General features: G+C 24.3%; 1 protein-coding gene across 1 annotated transcript; it reads left to right on the top strand.

The window, feature by feature from the left end:
• Nucleotides 1-1,643: 1,643 nt before the first annotated feature.
• Nucleotides 1,644-17,783, top strand: LOC123260182 (putative ferric-chelate reductase 1 homolog). Its single transcript, XM_044721174.1, has 12 exons — nucleotides 1,644-2,080; nucleotides 2,181-2,316; nucleotides 6,660-6,970; nucleotides 8,025-8,116; nucleotides 8,227-8,386; nucleotides 9,840-10,040; nucleotides 12,522-12,771; nucleotides 12,930-13,156; nucleotides 13,970-14,210; nucleotides 15,825-15,937; nucleotides 16,357-16,470; nucleotides 17,485-17,783. Exons 2-12 carry the CDS (start codon nucleotides 2,307-2,309, stop codon nucleotides 17,644-17,646), a joined length of 1,881 nt encoding a protein of 626 aa, XP_044577109.1. The 5' UTR covers nucleotides 1,644-2,080; nucleotides 2,181-2,306; the 3' UTR covers nucleotides 17,647-17,783.
• Nucleotides 17,784-21,479: the final 3,696 nt, after the last annotated feature.

The following is a 21,479-nucleotide window of genomic DNA, read 5'->3' as shown; positions in this document are numbered from 1 at the left end:
ATAGCTGGCAAATAAAATAACTTGCGGATTAGTCATTATCATTAACAATACAATGAAGCAAAATCGCTTGATATTAATAATAAAAGTGAAGGGAATCTTAGTATAGTCTTAGACGCAAGGTTCTTCTGCATACCAAGTCAATCATAATTCTTCGATTCAACATAATAATAACAATAAAATAATAATAATCATTTGAAATAAATTATTATTATTATTTTTATTTTTAAAATTTATTTTTTCTAAAGACTGGTTTTTATAATACTTTTTATTTTTAGTTTATTGGCTGTCCACTCTTATACAACAGTTTAATACAATAAATTTTTGCAGTCAAATTAATCTTTAATGACAAATTTAGATATGAATTGAGGATAAATTGTTTATGTCTGGAGGGAAATACAGGCTAACAATAATACGAAAAATTAGAGGAAAAATAAAAAAAAAAATTGTTGTATTAGACTAGACAGCCAATAAACTAAAAATATAAATTATTATTATTATTATATTTATTATAAATGATGTTAAAGATCAAATAACTATTCCTAGCTTTAAAACAAACTTAGTTCATTACATTAAAAACAATATCGATATTTTATGATCTATAATGACAAAAAGTGATGTACAGAATTATAAGATAGAATTAACATGATTGTATTAATTGTATATTTTTTGTAAATTGGTAATTATTAATTATTAATGCATGGGTTGTTTATTATTATTTGTAAATTATTAATTGATTTAAAAAATTTTTATGAATATTAAATATGAGACAAATTAAAATGTATATATATTTATATACAGGGATAGGTCTCAGATAGTTTAACTGGTAGAGCATTTGGCGCGTAACCAAAAGATCCAGGTTCGAGTCCTGGTCTGGGCTGTCCGAATTATTTTTTCAGTCATTGAAAAAAAGTTACACTGAGTAAGAAATTACATTTTTCTCTAATAATAATTGTCTAAACAAATTTTAATTGTTATCGTCACCTAAATTTTCTCTGATGGTATTGAGACTTCATACCGATAAAATATTGTGGTGAACAATTAATAATGAAAAATTAGTCATTCTCCAACAATTTGGATCGGGTAGCTGACTTATAATATTAACTATCTTTGATTTATTAAATTTAAAACACCGATCTTCATATATTAAATATACAATAATAATATTATTAATAATAATAATAATAATAATAATAATAATAATAATAATAATAATAATAATAATAATAATTATTATTATTATTATTATTATTATTTTTATTTTTATTTTTATTTTTATTGTTATTTTTATTTTTATTTTTATTGTTATTTTTATTTTTATTATTATTTTTATACAATATATTTTCTGAAGACTGGTTTTTATAATACTATAAATCTGAATTTTTTTGTTGGCTATCCAGTCTATTGCACGAATTTTTTATCTAATTATTTATCTAATAGTTTATTATATTATTATTATTATTATTATTATTATTTTCAAAAAATTAAAACCAATAATAATAATAATAATAATAATGAATTAAAACCTGTACAATGTTGTGTGATATGAGGAAGCTTGTGCAGCATTCAGTATTATATACAGTGTGCAGTAAAATAAAAACACAAACAGAGACTTTAAGTAGGAGTTGAGTCAGTAGGCCTAAATTCTTCCGGTAGCTAACAGGTAAAGCGGGGTTCAGGACTAGTGAACACGTACCTGAGGTGGTCTCATGGCGAGACTCCTTTCAATACCTGTGTACCGTTTCAGTTTTCAGTCTTCGTCAAGGTGTGGTTCCCGATGTTTGCCACTATTCGGATATTTATTTAATAAAGAATGTTTAATTCAGGTGCATGTGTTGGGTTTCCGCGCTTTTCCCGTCGCTATCTCTAAAAATCATCATTTTTTTTCATTTCTTCCCGAGAGTCATTGTGTTATATATACATTGTATCGAACAAGAAGTTCTTACCTCAAGAAAATTGCGTCTTATCGGAGACTTCAACGTGGTAGCTGTTTTATCGGCGGGTTAAAGTTAAATATTCAAAATAATTTTGAATTTTGTTATCAGTGAAAACAATTATTCTAACGATTTTAAAAAAAATGACGGTAATGAACGCGCTTACGTCAAGATAAAATATAATACTGACTTTTGTAATTATGTTTTATCGTTAAAGTATTTATATTTGTACTTGAGTTTTTTTTTAAGTAAGTTGAGTGCAAGTGACTAATGATTACCGCAGTTCACTGTCAGAACCCGATAAGTTGAGTGACTGGCCAAATAAAACCTCTGTTTGTTTTGTGGATTGAAATTTTTAAAATAAATTCCTTCAAGATGAATTCCTGTAAGTTTGCTGGAGTTTTATATTAATTTCCATTTTACTTTTAAGTTTGAAAAGTCATTTTATGCGGGCACGGAATATTGTTTTAGTTTTTGATCAATAATATATTTTTTTTTTTTTTTTTTTTAATAAAAAGGGAGATTGATAATTAATGTTGATTACGATGATTACACAAGTGAGGATCTGACAACTGGGAAAAAAGTTCAATGTACTGTTTCGCGTGCATGCGCGTATATACTCGTGGAATGTAGTATTCAGCGTGTAGTCGATATATATAGTTTATATGTTTGTATATGTAATTAAAAAGAATTTTATATGAGATTTGTGATTTTTAATTCGCTCAATTTTTATTGATTTTTCGGTGAAGTTTTAAATTTTTTAAAAAGCTTAATAAATTATTTTTAATTAAAGTTTTACTTTGATTACGATTTTTTCGTTCATTTTAATAATAAAAAATTTTATTTTTTTCATTAATAAGTTTTGATTTTTATAATTATTTGAATAGTTTTTTTTTTATAAAAAAAAATTTTTTTCTTCTTATAAAAATTTTAATTAACTTATCAATAATTCGATCTATTCATAAAAATTATCAGTTTTTAAATATCTTAATACTATTGTTTAAGTAGATAATACAAAAGATAAATACTTGATCATTAATTTCGATAAGCTATGAAAAAAAAAAATTTTAAATATCAATCAATAGAATGAAGAAATTTGCATTCTATCCCAAAAAAAATAAATGATTATTATTTGGCACTTAAAAAAAATTATTATGAGTCAAGATAGAAATATTTGATCCAAGAAATTAATTTCGAAGAGTTTCGTTGATTTTAATCATGGAAACTTTCTTAATAAAAAAAATTTAAGAATATTTTACTCAAATCAAAACAATAAAGTTCTTAAAAATTATTTCCTTGATTCAAATTAATTTTTTTTCTGTGTACAAATTAATAAAAAAAAAAACTATTAATTAAATACTCAAATATTTTAAGATCTTATCAAAAAAATATTAATTAAAAATTCCAAAGTTAATTTGCTGAATTTATTACGTAAAAGCCGTTTGATAACTTTTTAATTGCGTAATTAATAAAGTTACGTGATAATTTAGTAAACGATATTCATATTTATATATATATTCACATTTATATTTTTGAGTTTGAAGGTAATGAGTTGAGGAAATTTAAATTTTAAAAGAATTAGTCATCTCCGGTTTAGTGACAGAATTTCTCATTAAATCATGACATGAGTGCACAGTTGTCTATCTGCTGCGGTTGTATATTAACATGTGTAATATATTAATGTATGTAATTTGTAATTTTATGGAGAATTTTCATGTGTGATTATGATAATAATTACTATTATAATTATAATTATATTAGAAGCTTTTGATACGCTGAGAGATTTAAGATTTTTATTATGCTCGGAGTATTCATGACATTATATTTAAGTATGGATATATCTATGTGTGGTCGCAGATGTTTGTCTATATGAGTATATAATAAACATATATATACATATATGTGTATATATGGTTAGCGAAAAAACCTTGTACTCATTTTTTTGCTAACAATGTGAATAAGTTGGTTGAAATGTCAAGTGGTTAATTTTTTTCATTTCAACAGTCATGAGGATAATTATTTTCTTTTTTTTTTTTTAGTAAAATTATTTGATCTGTACTGATGACCCGATTTTTTGCAGAGATAGATTTTTATACCTTTCATTTAGTTTATTTTTAATTATTGAGAAGAATATTTGAAGTCTATGTTATTTGTGAAATAATTAATGATGAGTATAAAAATAATTATTGATGAGTATAAAAAATAAAAGTAAAATATTAATTAAAAATATTTTTAATTTATTATTGAAGTATATAACAAATAAATGAATGGAAAAATAATAAATAATTTATATTGAAAAGTGAAATTATTATTATTATTATTAAATTTTTTGTTATTATTATTATATTTTTTGTATATAATAATACACTTAGCTTCAACCGTGATAGAGTAATGAAATTTTCCATGTTATGAATACATTAAATAATAAAGTTAGAATAATTATGCCCGGAGCTAGACGAGAGTATAAATACCAAAAATATATACATATACATATTTAATGTATGCGAATAGAAGTAGAAGAGAATTTAAATTCAATAATTTAAAGATCTATGCTCAATATGAAAATATAGTTGAGGATGATCAGCGTCTTGTCGTTCTACCGTGAAAAATCACGTCTTCTCATCTGAAATAAATCGTTTGGAAAATAAAGTTAAACTTGCTCTCTCGATATTCTGCTAAATTTGTCAGTACCATGTAATAGTTACTACATTTTATAATAATAAGTATAAGTATATTATACTAAGTCTGATGAGTCCCTTCTTATTGTATAAATTATTCATTATTTACTTTGTAATTTTTATTTTTTTTTAGATTTAAATTAATTTTTTTAATCTTTGTTAAATTTTATTTTTTATTCAATTTTTTTGAAAAATAATAATAATAATAATAATAATAATTTATTAAATCAAAGATGGTTAATATTATAAGCCAGACTACCTGATCCAAATTGTTGGATAATGACTAATTTTTCATTATTATTTCTTCACCATAATATTTTATCGGTATGAAGTCTCAATACCATCAGAGAAAATTTAGGTGAAAATAACAATTAAAATTTGTTTTGACAATTATGATTAGAGAAAGATGTAATTTTTTACTCAGTGTAACTTTTTTCAGTCACTGAAATAATAATGAAATAATAATGAAAAATTAGTCATTATCCAACAATTTGGATCGGGTAGTCTGGCTTATAATATTAACCATGTTTGATTTAATAAATTTAAAACACCGATATTCATATATTAAATATACAATAATAATAATAATAATAATAATAATAATAATAATAATAATAATGTAATTTATTGAATGGCCGTAGGACACAGTCCCTTGACAGCCAAAAGATACAAAATAATATACAACGTGTGTGCATTAATATACATCAAATTAATAAATCAGAACAAAAATGATGAAAAATATATATTTCTGTTATTTATAATTATAAAAAATAATAATTATAATTATAATTATAATAAAAATTATTATTACAATAATAATAATAATAATAATAATAATAATAATAATAATAATAATAAAATACTTTTTAATTTTTAATTGCATCAAATTTCCAATAGATGTCACATAAGCGCTACACCAACTCGTACTTAGAAAGCTAAGGCTCAAGTATTTATTATCGAAGTGAAATAAAAATAAAAATTACATATTATTATTATTATTGTTTTAAAAAATAATCAAACCAATAATAATAATTAATAATTAAAGAAAATCTTATTATTATTATTCATGTGTCGTTGGTAATAATAATAAGTTTTTAAATAAAATTATTATTATTTATTTTTTTTTTTAAGTTTAATTTTTTGTTTAATAACAATAATATTAATAAAAGGTTAAAAAATATAAAATTTATTATTCTAAAAATTTCAAAATATTTTATTTCTTTAACTTTATTACAATAAAATCCACCAACGACACATTGCATGAATAGTAAATTGCAAGAAGATACAAGAAGTAAATTTGCAGAGTGTGTAAGAAAGAAAATGCGAAATGAACTAAAGTACAAGAAGCCTGGTGCTGCTTTCACTGGCAGCGTACGATGTCGCTGCCTGATTTCCTAACTCGCACATTCCTAAACTTGAGCGTCAACAATTAACTTACGTACTTGAGCTGCTATAAGATTTCATTCACAAATTAAATAACTTATTTTTACATTAAATTTGTACTAAATTATAATTCTGCGTTGCTGCTGAGCTGACAAAATTACATCAAAACTTATTTCATTATGTTGTATTGTCTTAAAAATTCGATCATAATCCAGGTCAAAATAACTCTAACAAGGTCATAATTTTTAACTTGTATTGTACTTATATGAGTAGTATTCGTGGAACGTATGACAGAGATAGAAATTGTTCAGGAGAATTGTGTCACTTTTCAAGGCTTGCACTTATAATTTATACTAAAATGTTAATCAAAAAAAAAATTTAATATTTCATCGCGTAATTATTTGACTTTGAAATTTGTTACGATACATTTGATATTTAAATGTCAAAAATTACATATTTACGGTCCTTGTAATATTGATATAATAAATGATTGATATATTTTATTTAGATATTAAATTTGGTAACAGTATTTTTGTTAGCAGCGGGTACATATTTACGCTCTTGTGAAATGAATGAAATAGTTATTAAAATATTGAGTAATTTTCTTGTGTAAATATTTTATTAAATTTATTTATTGTTATGAAATATTTATATAAAAATTTTTCAGTGGTATTGAAACTAATCTTGGTGTGTATGGCCACAAAAATCCTCGGCTTGCCAAACGGAGCGCCGGGGAAATCATGCTACGACCTAGCTCCGGTCCACCCAGGAACGAATGCCCAAGGATCATATCCTCCATACGAAATACGAGCTGTTGCGGGCCAGGGCAGGATACGGTTGACCCTTGGAAGTCCCCAAGGCTTAGCATTTCAAGGATTCATTATCAACGCCCGGGATGTTGAGACCGGCGAATTTGTCGGGGAGTTTGTTGATTTACCCAAAGACATTCAGGCTATTGAATGCACCCCCGGCATGAATGTAAGATATTTTTATTATAAATTATTTAAATCTTCTAAATAGATTTAATTAATGACATTAAAATTAGCCGACGTTCAACAATTTTAGATTTTTTTTTTATCAATTAAATTTTTACAAAAAAAATATTTCTACAAAATTGCACGTATAATTTTAAAAACTTTCTACAAGTGAAATTTTTTCGATTAATTTTTTTAAAATAATTTTTTCAATAAAAAATTTCTAAAGATTTTTAGATGTCGGCTAATTTTATTGTCATATTTAATTAGACTTTAAAAAATTTTTGGAAAGATTTTACGTCAATTATTGAAAAAAAAAATTTCCGATGCAAATTTTTTACTTTTTTTTTATTAAATAAAAATTTTAAAAAATAATTTTTTGTTTAAAAATTGCAAAACATGTTTTTAGAAAAAAATTGCATAAATTTATTTTTTTTTTAATTATAGAAATTTTCGTATAAAAATTAATTTTAATGACAAAATTAATGAATTTTATTTAATTAAATTTAATATTTTTTAATTTTTATAAAAATTTACTTCAATATTCTTAATTAAAATTTTTACAAAATTGCACGTATAATTTTAAAAACTTTCTACAAGTGAAATTTTTTCAATTTTTTTAAAATAATTTTTTCAATAAAAAAAAATCTAAAAATTTTTAGATTTCGGCTAACTTTATTGTCATATTTAATTAGACTTTAAAAAATTTTTAGAAAGATTTTACGTAAATTATTAAAAAAAAACTTCGAGGTAAATTTTTTACTTTTTTTTTTATTGAATAAAAATAAAAAAAAAATAGTTTTTTGTTCAGAAATTGCAAAATATGTGTTTAGAAAAAAATTGCATAAATTTATTTTTTTTTAAATCATAGAAATTTTCATATAAAAATTTATTTTACTGACAAAATTAATTAATTTTATTTAATTAAATTAAATATTTTTTAATTTTTATAAAAATTTATTTCAATATTCCAAAGCAAAATTTTTTTTAGAAAAATATAATTAATATCCGGATTTTTTACAGTATGTTATTATTATTATTAATAAAATTATTTTCAGAATACACTTACTCACAAAAATAAAGTAGAAAAAAGAAATTTGGAGGTATTTTGGACCCCACCGGAAAACTACGAAGGAACTGTAATCTTCAAGTATGAAATTTATAATTTTAAAAATTTAATTTATCAAATTTTGATGATAAAATGTCCAAAGTATCTTTATATTAACATTTATAATAGAAGTAATTTATTCTTCATCGCAGTTCAACTTTCCTCCAAGATTACGCAACATACTGGGTGGGAGTAGAATCACCAGCAATAACAGTTTTGCGCGATTCTATCCAAGTGATGACAACGGCTCCTCCGCCAACAACCGAAAGAACAAGCACACCACCGTATTATGAGCTTGATACCCAGCAATCGGTTGGTATAATTTACTCGTTTTGTTGTTTTGTTTATCATAAGCGTAAATCATAAGCTGACATCTGTTTGTCTTGCCACGATCTCATAAATTATTTCGGACTAATATTGTGATAGCATAATAACTGCTGTCGGAAGGTGAAGAAAGACGACTTTATTATTTTACGTCGTGACTAATGTTCAAGATATAGGTCGTACGTACGTATATGTCGGATAATTAGCGGTGTTTAGTCTTTGGAAAAAATTATAATTTTTTAAAAAATTTTCTCAATAATTTTCATTTTTCTTTTATTAATTTTTTTTTTTTTTTTTTTTTTTAATTTAAGGATGCATCCTTGGTACTTTTTTTTGTCGATTAGTAAAAATTGTACACTTAAAAAAATTTTTAATTTTTTTATTTTATAAATTTCATTGTTTAAAATTTAAAAATTAAAAAAACAAAATATTACATTATTAATCTTGATTAAAAAAAAATCTAAATCAATTTTAATCTGAAGTAATTGTTAAAAAAATTTTTTTTTAATTATTACACAAAAAATATGTTGATAAAAATTTAATTTAGTGATAAAATAAAATTTTTAGCTAAGAAAATTATTTTTAAGAGTTTGAAACAATTATCAAACTTAAATTTCATTTTTTTTGTTCAAGATTTTTTTTCTGATCAAAAATTAATTTTTTTTATGCATAATAATTTGATTAATTAAAAAAAATTTACTTTAAATTCAAGTTAAGAATTTAATAAAAGAAAACTATAAAATAATTTAAAAAAATTCAAATAATAATAATTTTTAAGAATTATTCCCATAAATCACAAGAAAATTTCATCTCATAATTATTTATTTCCATAAAATAAATAAATTAGATATTATTTAAATAATAATAACACAAACGTATTGAAGAAAGTATAAAAGAATTAATAATGTCACGCGAAAAACAGTAAAAGCCTATTGTATTTTATATTACATTGTAAGTTATTGAATAACGCGAACTTTGAAAGGAATAATTTTGTCATTGAACTAAAGCGCAGCTTTCCTAAACAAAATGTGAGTTTAAAGTCATAGATAAAAATAAAAATAAGTATAAATATAAATCCACTCAATGTCAGTTTGCCAAGGCCTCCTCCTTAAGCCTTAAACTGACAATCGCGCCCATTCAAGTGAATAATCGCGTGAGAAAATTTAAACCATCTGATTTCTTAGCTTATTTACTTTAATGTTTCGTGCTTCTCTGGTTATCCGGGAAATAAAAAAGTTTGAACAATAACCAGTAATGTCAGTGGTAATAACAATAACATCGTAGTAAATTGACTTACATCATTTATAAACTCCAGCATTGACATTAAAATTAATAGTCGAAACTTTTTTATTCGGCTGTTCACTTTTTCTATCCTGTCGTGCTCAGTTAATGCTGTTACTATTACTATTATTACTATTTTTATTTTTTTGTGCTTTCACAGACTGAGTCAACAAAACGACATCCAATATACGAGGGATGTGGAACAACGAAAAATTGCTTCGGTAGTACGGACGAGTGTATTGCTACGGGAACATGCAATGCCGCGGTTACTGTTGAAGTCAAAGGAGAGACATATTCTTTTGAATTATTCGGCTTGGATTCCAAATTTGTTGCTGTTGGTTTGTCTGAAGACAATAAGATGGTAATATTATTTATATTATTTATGTGCATTGTATAAATTCTGACATTGCAGAATTTGTTTATTGCATTTTTGGAACCAACAAAATTACAAAAATTTTTCAAGAATATTTATGCTAAGATAATTTTTTAACTTCCCGCTAAGAAAATCGAAGATTTTCAAAAATCGGGAAGTTATTGTTTTCACCCCGTTTTGCAAAAATCGAGTTTTCATCAGATCTCGACGTTTAAAGGTCATAGGAAGCTTCCCTGACTATCCCCGCGAGGTTGTCACGGTGTCTGTATGTATGTATGTATGTGTGTGTGTGTGTGTGTGAACCGCTTATAACTTTTGAACGGCTTGACCGATTTCATCGCGGTTGGTGCCATTCGAAAGGGCTTGACCAAACTTAAATTTTGAAAACTATTTGGACCGATTCAGATCAATAGATTTTGAGAAATCTTAAAAAAACTGAAAAAAAAATTTTTTTTAAATGTGGTTTTTTTGGAATAACTTTTAAACGGCTTAAAGGTTCAATTCCAAAAACTAATCAGCTCTTAACCTCAAAAAACCACGTCGATCACCACCAGTCCGGTCAAAATCGGTTGATTCATTCGAGAGATATCGTGAACGAAAGAAAACCGAAAAAAGTGTTTTTTCGGAATAAATCCCAAATTCCTAGTGCGATCAATTCAAAATTTGAGATTCTTTGTGAGGCTTGAAAAACTGCGTCGAATGCTTCTAACCACGCAAAAACCGTTTATTCATTCAAAAGTTATTGCGGTTTAAAAATTCAAAAAATAGTGTCTTATCAAATCTCTATCAGACTTTTGAGCTCGAAGAGCTTTAAAGCATAGGAAAGCAATCTCTTTGAGCTCGGAGAGCTCAAAATAACCCATAAATTGTATTTTTGAGCTCGAAGAGCTCAAAAACGTCATTGGTGCAATTTTAAGCGCCTAAGTATGGAATTAGCGGGAAGTTGCAGGGATGGCCTTCAGGGTCAACCGTTTTCCTAATTTTTTTTTCCAATAATTAAGCTTTTTACTGAATATATAAAAGAAAAAATACTATAAATATTGAATACTTGAATATTGAGTGTTTTTTAAACTTTTAAATGTTTCTTTTTTTAAAAGTCCACTTTTTAACCTTAGAAGCGCCATTTTCAAGTATAGTTCTTCATTTTTTGATTTTTAATTCAATATTTTAGTTTAAAAAAAAGTAAACATTAAAAACATGAAATTTAATCATGTTTTCTATAATTTCGAATCTTTTTTCATAAAAAGCGCGCTTTTTTAACCTAAGAAACGCCATTTTCATGTATACTTCTCAATTTCTTAATTTTTAATTCAATAATTGAGTATTTTATTGTAAAAAAATTATTTTTCATACTTCTAAATGTTTTTTACTTAAAGCGCATTTTTTTAATCTAAAAAACGTCATTTTCAAGTATAGTTCTTCATCTTCTTTAAAATGACTCCGTTTTTATATTTTTGATTTAATAATTAAGCTCTTTATTCAGTATTTTATTATAAAAATGATATAAATATTGTAAAGTTAATTATTTATCATTTTTAACTTCCCGCTAAGAAAATTGAAAATTTTTTTTATACTTTTGAGTCTTTTTTTCCAAAAGTGCGCTTTTTTACTCTAAAAAAACTCATCTTTTGTTGTTTATTTATTTATTTGCTAAGGCTTCATTGCCAGATGGCAAACTTTAACAATACATTAATAACACAATCGTGTAATACATGCAGATAACAACCTGCTGCGAGTACAATATATATAATAGATAATGATATTAATAATTATGATTCGATAAAGCTTTTATAAAAAATTCATCAAGTAAAAATATTTTATTACAATTTTTTATAATATATTTAACTAAGAAACTTGTTTATAAAAAACTTTATTTATGAATATAATTGTTGGCTTATAATTTAAATTGACAGATTAGATAGATAGATAGATAGATAACTTTATTTATGCCAAAGCCAAACTGGCCAATTGGCAAAACATATTTACATCGTATATAACAATTTTTACATTTACATTATATAACAATTTTTAATTAAAAATATAATATAAACATAATCTGAAGATTTAATTTTTTATATTTATGGTTTAAAACATAAAAATCTGAAGATTTAACCACTTAATATTTTGATTTGAATTTAACTAAACTACTTAATTATCTGAATTAAATAAATAATCAAACATCTTATTCTTGAAGACTTCTATACTAGACGCTCTTATTATGTCCACTGGTAATTCTTCCCAGAGACTAAATAATCGAAATTTGAAAATTTAAATTTAAAAGCGTCAAATTTAATCACAAAATTGTTTTTATAATAAAAAAAAATAATTTTCTCAATAAAAATTAGAGTAAAATAAATTTTAAATTCCGAACTTTGAATTTAAAAAATTCTCGATTAATAGAAAATATTTTTCAAGCTCTATTATTTTTTTTTCATTAAATTTAAAAAATAAATGAATAAAAAATTAAAGGGAGAAGACAGCGTAGTGGAATGCGTTGATGACAATGGACGAGTAGATATCCACATGTCATGGAACAAAGGAAAGTCAAATTCTCGAATTGCGGCACTGTCAGGATTATCTCCTGTAAATAGATCAATCGTAAATGGGGCGCTTTACTGCAAGTTCACGAGAGAGAAAACAACTTTAGTGGAGGGACGTGAATTTGATTTGGTGAACGGAGCTTACTGTCTGCTCCTGGCATCAGGAAGTCAACTTAAACGTAAATACAATCAAACTAGTCCTATTATTGTTATGTTGACTGCTCGTATTGTATTGTGTATACAAGTAGACAATTCAACTCAAATTAATTATTCTGAAGTAAGCTCATGAGCTAATCAGTCATCAATAATCATCATGTGTCCTTTGATTCCATTTCAGTTAATGGTGTAGGATATCACGATCTCGTGTACCGCGCCTCGGACAAGCCAACAAAATTAGCCGATATACGTGAAATAGTTGCGTCCAGTGATTTACTTATACGCATACACGGAGCTTTGATGATCGCATCCTGGATCGGAACCGCTTCTATTGGGATGCTTATGGCCCGTTATTACAAACAGACATGGCTTAGGTCGCCCATGTGTGGCAAGGATCAATGGTTTGTTGTGAGTAATTTATCTTCGACATTTATTACTTTTATTTGTCGTTTTTTATCACCAGTAGTTTGATAAATTGAAACTGGTGAAATTTATTAAAAAAAAAAAAATTATAAATAATTGGAAATTTTATTTTTTATCAATTTTAATCCTAAATAATTTATTTATTTTTTATTCCCATATTTTTTGTAAACAATTATTTAGTTTTTAAATATTTATCCGGAAAATTTTTATTAGAAAAAAATTATAAATTTTAATTAATTAATTTTTTAATTTTTTTGGACTAAAAAAAAATTTCTTAGATTTTTATTCGTTAATTTTAATTGAAAATTAATCTGAAAAATTTTTTTAGTGATTTTTTAAATTAGTAATTTAATTTTTAATGACTAAAAATAAATTATTTGAATATCTTAATTGATAATTAATTTTTTAAATATTAATCCAAAAAATTTAATCTTTAAATTAAAAAATTCTTACTTTATAATTAATAAAAAAATTTTTCAAATAAATTATTATAAAAATAAAAATAAAAAAAAAAACTAAATTTTTATTTCAATTTAAATTACAATCAAAACGATAAAAAAGACTATTCATTTGAATAAAACTCTGTTATTTAATTATTGATTTTCTCGCTCCCCTGGAAAACTTTAAATACCTAGAATTATATCAATTAAAACATTCATTTAATTGTGTACATTGAACGAAAGGTTAACTTATCGAATCCAAAAAAAAAAAAAAATAGTCTGTATAAATTTTGTTTAACTAAAAATACTTCTTTACAAAATTCAATGAAATGAGGAGTAATTGAATTGATCTTTGCAGTGGCACAGATTCTTCATGGTATTAACCTGGTCAATGACAATAGCCGCCTGTGTAATAATATTCGTGGAGCTGGGTACCTGGAGTTCCGAGACAATCCACGCGTCTTTAGGGCTTGCTACCACGATATTAGCTTTCGTCCAACCATTTATGGCCGCTTTGAGGCCGCATCCAGGCACACCTAGACGACCGCTTTTTAACTGGAGCCATTGGTTTATCGGAAATTCCGCTCACATTTGTGCTAGTAAATATATATTGATTATTTATTAATGAATATTAGAACCACGTTTGTACACACGTCGAAAATAATTGGTGTGGTGTGAAGAATTAAACACCTAAGTGACGAAGTTACAATCGATATTTTATTAAAAAAAAATTTCAAAATCTTAAAATTAAAATTTTAGTTAAATATGAAAGAAATGAAAAAATTATAAGAATACTTTTTTTGTAGAAAATTTAATTTTTTATAAGAAAATCCTTATAAATTTTATCTTATCTCTTATTTTTTAGTCAGAATATTTATCAAAAAAATATATAAAAATCACAAATTATATTTAACGCTGAAAAAAAAATTTCAAAACCTTAAAATTCAAATTTTGAGTTAAATATGAAAGAAATGAAAAATTATAAAAATACTTGTTTGTAGAAAATTTAATTTTCTATAATAGAAATTCTTATAAATTTTATCTTATCTCTTTTCTTTTAGTCGGAATATTTATCAAAAAAATATATAAAAATCACAAATTATATTTAACGCTGAAAAAAAAATTTCAAAGCCTAAAAATTTAAATTTTGAGTTAAATATGAAAGATATTAAGAAATTATGACTTTTTTGTAGAAAATTTAATTTTCTATAAAAAATCTTCTCACACGGAAAAAAGTAAACTGTAATAAATAATAGTCGATTTATAGTAAGTAAGTAATGATCAACTGCTAAAAATTACCATTTCAAACAGTAAAATCGTGATTTTAATAATCACTATGTAATATTTATCATTTAAATGCTACAATTTATTCTTTGCATGGAAAAAAATACTATTTCAAACAGTAATATTCGCTATGTGAATGTCTAAAATGTTAAAGTATAATAATTAACAATTCAGACTTTGATATTTATCATTTCGTATCTAAAAAATGATCGCATGATAGGTAAAAAGTATAAAATACAGTTACTAAATTTCTAATACAAGCAACGTCAATATTTATAAAGTAAAATGGTAAATTTTAAACGCTAAAAATGAAGCTATAATTATTGACTTGCTTGGACTGGTAAAATATATATTTTAAGAGTAGAATTTTTACGGTTTCAAATATTAAATTCTCCCAGAGTGAGACCCCCTTCTCTTCATAGTATGGACTATATATTGAAACGGCAATTTTTACTGTTTGAAACTGTAATTTTTTAAGATGAGAGAGTCGTTATTTACTATAGTGACAGCTACTAATCACTTATTTTGGATATTAAATTATAAATTGTGGCTTTTACACTTTTTACATTGTTCTGTAATATTTATATTTTTGCCATCTTGATGTCCGCTTTACTGTTTAAAACTGTAAAAATTAACCGAAATCCGAGTGTATTTTACAGTTTATTTTTTCCCTTCAATTGATTTTACCGTATCTCTTATCCTTTAATCAGAATATTTATGAAAAGAATATAAAAAAATCTATATTTTACGCTGAAAAAAAACTTTCAGTTTTAAAATTCAAATTTTCAATTAAATATCAGAAATATTAAAAAATTATAATAATTTTCGTAAAAAATTTAATTATCTTTTAGCCAGAATATTAATTTGAACTTAAAAAAAATGTATCCTTCCATTAATTAGTTACATAATTAATTTTTAATTTTTTACAGTAATTGCACTATTTTTCGCGGTAAGATTAAACAAAGCCAAGCTGCCAGATTGGGTGGATTGGATCCTAACGGCATACGTCGTTTTCCACGTCCTTACGCACATAGTTCTCTCGGTAAGAATTATTTTAATCATCGCTCTTAATATTGTCAGTATAAAATTACATTTACAATTAATCATTCGCTGTTCTGTTAAATAATGCGGTGACAGTCATCCAGTGTTGTTAAGGCACGCGTGAAAATGGCGTCCAGATATTGCGCGTACAGAGAGATTAAATATCACTTATTGCTGCGTGCCTTTACACAATAAATTACTTTCATTCCAATTAATACTCAATACCAAATACCAGATACGACACTTGATACTCTTTGAATTATACAATTAAATAAATTATGAATAATTAATTCAATTTTGTAATTATAAAAGTAGTAGTTTTGATCAATAAGTAGACTAGGTATCATGTCATTATGTCATGTAAATAATTAACGGCGGCTTTTTTGAGGACAATCGATAAATTTGTTCTTCATTCTTTAGTTTGCCGGCTGCGCCTCAGACAGACAAGATAATCAAAGTATTAATGCTTTCCCGATGAAGGACATGCACGTTAGAGGCTCTATAGGTCACGCTGATCTCAAGAGAGATGCTCCTGTAAGTTTTCTTTTTTTTTTTATTATTATTTTTCACCGTTTCAGTTATTATAATCTGAGAAAAAATTAAACTTGAGTTAAGAGAAAAATTATCGATCCAAGAAAATTATTTAAAAAAATTTTTCCTTTTATTAAAGAATTTTTCTACTTAACGCAAGATGATAAAACTTTTGAAAATAATTTTTTTGGTTCAAGAATTTTTCTTTCTATAAATTATTTTAAAATTATGTTCTTAATCCTTAAAAACTTTAAATATTTTAAAAAACACACCCAGGGTAGAGAAAATTTTTTTTAAATTCATTTTGAATTTTTAATTATGTAATTTAAATAATTTATTGCCTTTTTTATCTCAGGTCTGTAAAATATTAAAAAAAATGTAAATTTATAATTATGAATGATTATCATACTTAATACATAGTCAATGATTTTTTTATTTATTTTTTTTTTACACAAAAAAGTAATTAAATTTATTAAAATAAAAATTTAAAAAAATTTTTAAGATCAATTTTAAATTTTATTTGGCTGTAAATTAAAAAATAATTATTTATAATTTCTTTATCAATGTTAAAAAATGTTTAATCTCTTTTTATTTTCAATTAATAGAAAATTGTCATATTGCATCCATTAATTACTGCATTAATTAATTAAAAGATAAAAGTAACGAAATTATTTGATTTAATAAAATTATTTGCACATTGAAGATCGGAAAATTATAATTGAATAATTAAAATTTTTAATTATATGCAATGTAATTTCAAAAATGCTTTTGATCAATAATTAATTCAAATTTTTAATTTTAAAAATTCAAAAAGTAATTTGTAGTTTAAAAAAATTTTTTTAATTTATTTGTGATAAGAATCTTTTTTTTTCTCAGACAAAAAAAAGGTCCATCCACAAATTAACCCTTTAAATTACCAATTTACTTCTTTTGCTCTAATTATTATTCATCCCTTACCGAATAAATAAATAAATAACTATTACCAGAAATAATAATAACAATAATTATTTATTGCAGCTGAGTGGATTAAGAAAATTAGTATTCGGTGTTTACTTTGTAATAATAGCAGCATTTGCAGCAGCATTGATAGTAATCACAGTAATGGCACCGATTGGAGAATCATGGGACAAATTCGCTCGTTTAATATCCAACGCATCAAGCTCCCAACCCACACAATAAACATTACAAGATTTCAAACAAAAATAATTATTATATACAATACAAATTTAACTAAAATTTATCATATATTAATTATTACATCAATTATATAACAGAATACAATTATATAAATTAATACACTAAAAAATAACTTTTGAACAAAAAAGATTATTTTTACAAAAATTAAAATTTTTGAAAATTTTCAACTTTTTTTCACATTTTTTTTTAATAAATTTTTTTTTTTTCATACAGAAAAAAATAATTTGAAGGAAAGTCAACAAATATTTCATAAAATACCAATTTTTTATCATTTAAAAATTATTTTTTTTTTAATCTATTTAATTAGCATGATTAAATATAAAAAAATTTTTTTTTTGTTAAAAAAAAGTTGAAATTTTCAATAAAATAATTTTTGATTTTTTTGAAAATTTTCAAAAAAATTTTTTTTTTGTTAAAAAAAAGTTGAAATTTTCAATAAAATAATTTTTGATTTTTTTGAAAATTTTCAAAAAAAAAAATGTAAAATTTTCAAAAATTTAAATTCTTGTGACAAAAATGCTCTTTTTTTCACACAGTAAAAAATTTTTCGTCATTGCGTCAAAAAATGTTGTGTTAAAAATTTTTGTATTAAATATTTAACACTTTTATGTGTAAATTTAACATTTATTCTGTTAAATCAACACAAAAAAGTGTTAAATATTTAAGATAAAAATTTTTAACACAAAATTTTTTGACGCAAAATTTTTTACTGTGCAATAGAAATATATTTTATTAGTGTATTATGATTATTAATATCATTTGGATAATTTTGAAGGCTGTAAATTAGGGAGCTCTGGCTCTCGGATAACAGGAGGTACCCTATCGAGTTGCATTCGCAACTAGCGTGAAAGATGTGATTATCGGAGCTTTGGCTGGCGAACGCCCAAGAATAACGTCCCTTCCGTCTCTTCGTAGAACACAGACCCTCGATCCTCCACCCTCCACTTGTCTTTGTCTATCGGTAGTATGGAGACTACACTATCACCGCAAACTAGTACTGTTACTCTTGCTATTAACTATTACTATTACTATAACTATAGTTTAGCCAGACTCCCTGCTCTACACTATGCAACTGCTAATCGAAATTACCCTTCTAGTCGCTTGACTACGCGAGTACAACACCATTGTCCCTGGAATGTTATGTATACATTCAGCAATATTGCAATATTTATTGGTATAACTAAACCGAAAATCAACAAAGAATTGTCGCTAATAACTCATTTGTTATCGCCGTTCTCTTCTCTTGTATACTATTTTATTTATTGTGCTATATTCATGCATGTTATTTTTATTATTATTATTATTGTGTTATCTGTTAATGTTATCAAGCGCATTATGTTTCATTAGTAAATTTGTATTATTGGAAATAATGATAATTATTTGGAGAATCTTGAAAAAAATGGAATAGAAAATTTTGTATAAAAAAAAATATATTTATAGATAAATTTTTATTTTTTCTAAGATTTGTTAAATTTTTTCAGTATTAAAGATACTTAATTAGTTGATTAATTTAATTTTTTACTTGAGGCATACACTGAATTGTAATTAAATTAAGAAAATTTTATGTGGAAAAACTTGATGTGTAAATTATTGTTATTAATGCTAGTAAGTAATAGCGTTTGCTTGGTTTAATTTAATTGGCAAAAAAATATTTAATTAAACGAGTAAACGGATGCGTTCAAGCATAATAAAATTAATTATAAGTCGTTATTATTAAACTTGTAAGATTAATAATGTACATCGTATTTTTTTTTCTTTTTTTTCTAATGGAAAATAATTTGTATAATTAGAAAATTTTGTAAAAAACCGCATTTATAAATGTTTTGATATTAATGTATATTGTAACTGTTAATAAAAAAAAATTAACAAGTAAAATTTATTATTGTCAATTTCAATTTCCAATTATTATTATTATCTTTATTAATATATTTTAAGGTATACAGATTCATGTTTTTGCATATAATATTGTTTATTTATAATTTCTGTCTTAATAAACTCTATTTATAATAAAATTTACATTACATTTATTTATGGTAATCGGAAAAAATTTTAAAGTTATGAAAAATTCTTATTATTTCATATCAATTATTGTAAAATAAAAATCATAATAATAATAATAATTTACTAAATCTGAAATAATATGAATTTTTCATAAGTTTAAAATTTTTTCTGGGTCTATTTTTTTCCGGGATTCTTATTTATATAAAATATGAAATTTTTACTTTAACATTTGTTTTAATTTTAGGAAAAAAATTTTTATCAAAACCCAAATTAATCTTCGTTTTTTGCCTTACTTACTAAATAAACTATATATATATATATATATATATATATATATATACAGGGTGTCCCAGAAGTAACGGACGCCATTGTAGCATCTGATAAACAAAATAATTCTGAGACGAAAATTCCTTAGCTATTTTTCAATCAGACGTATAGATAATTAATTATTAATTAAAATAACGTCTTTTATGCGTTAGAGAGAGAGCACTAGTGTCCAGTCAAGTGCGTTCAAAACGAAGACGCTTGCACGTGTGAATGTGTAAGTAAATATGTGTGACTACGTTAGCTATAGAAGCTAGTTAGTCATACAGTTAGTTGTGTCTTTGTTTGGCACGTACTTTACTGGACACTGGCGCTCTTTCTCTAACAAATAAAGAGACGTTATTTTTAATTAATAATTAATTATCTATGAGGTTAATTAAAAAATGGCTAAGGACTTTTGTCTCAGAATTATTTTTTTCATCAGATGCTACAATGGCGTCCGTTTCTTCTGGGACACCCTATATATATATATATATATATATATATATATATATATATGCTGCATATATATATATATATATATATATATATATATATATATATATATATATATTAGGGTGGCGCAAAAACCGACTATTTTATTTTTTGAGTCTCGAGTGAAAAAATGTTAGTATTTGATGTTTTAAGAGCCCTCACCAAAGGACAGCTTAAAAAAAAATTTTTAAGAGGTCACTCCAAATTTTTTAAAATTTCAAAAATCGTCAAAAATCGAATTTTTTTTTTTTTAATTTTTTTTCTCGTTACGGTATAATTTTATAGACCAAAAAAAAATAAGTTTCTGAAAGTTTCAGTTCAAAATTTAAATTTTGAAAGGTCGCTCATAATTTTTTTTTTTTTTTCTTCTTTAATTAGTCATATCTCCGACTTTAAGTGTTGGGAGTGGTACGTTGGGGTCTTTTTGGTTTGAAAAAATCTTAACCTACGCGGCAAGGTCAAATCTCAACCAAGCTGGTTTCTAAGACCAGCTTGGGATTCGAACCCACGCCTGGCAGTTGATTAAATAAAATTATTAAATGAAAAAAAAATTATATTTTCTATATTGTGCTTGATTTTTAGTTCATCTCGTGATGTATTTTTATCGATTATTGTACTAAATAAAGAAAAAATGCATGGAATTTTAATTTTAATAGTAAAAGGTCGCTCGAAAAAATCTAAACTAATGCACTAATAAATTGAAAAAAATTATGAGCGACCTTTCAAAATTCAAATTTTGAACTGAAATTTTCAGAAACTTATTTTTTTTTAGTCTATAAAATTATACCATAACAAGAAAAAAAATAAAAAAAAAAAAAAATTCGATTTTTGACAATTTTTGAAATTTAAAAAAATTTAGAGCGACATCTTAAAAATTTTTTTTTAAGCTGTCCTTTGGAGAGAGCTCTTAAAACATCAAAAACTAACATTTTTTCACTCGAGACTCAAAAAAAAAAATAGTAAGTTTTTTTTGCGCCACCCTAATATATATATATATATATATATATATATATATA

This window comes from Cotesia glomerata, linkage group LG2 (assembly GCF_020080835.1).
Source record: "Cotesia glomerata isolate CgM1 linkage group LG2, MPM_Cglom_v2.3, whole genome shotgun sequence".
Taxonomy (NCBI): Eukaryota; Metazoa; Arthropoda; class Insecta; order Hymenoptera; family Braconidae; genus Cotesia; species Cotesia glomerata.
Note: the sequence above shows the minus strand (reverse complement) of the source record. Positions and strands in the feature narration are given on the sequence as shown.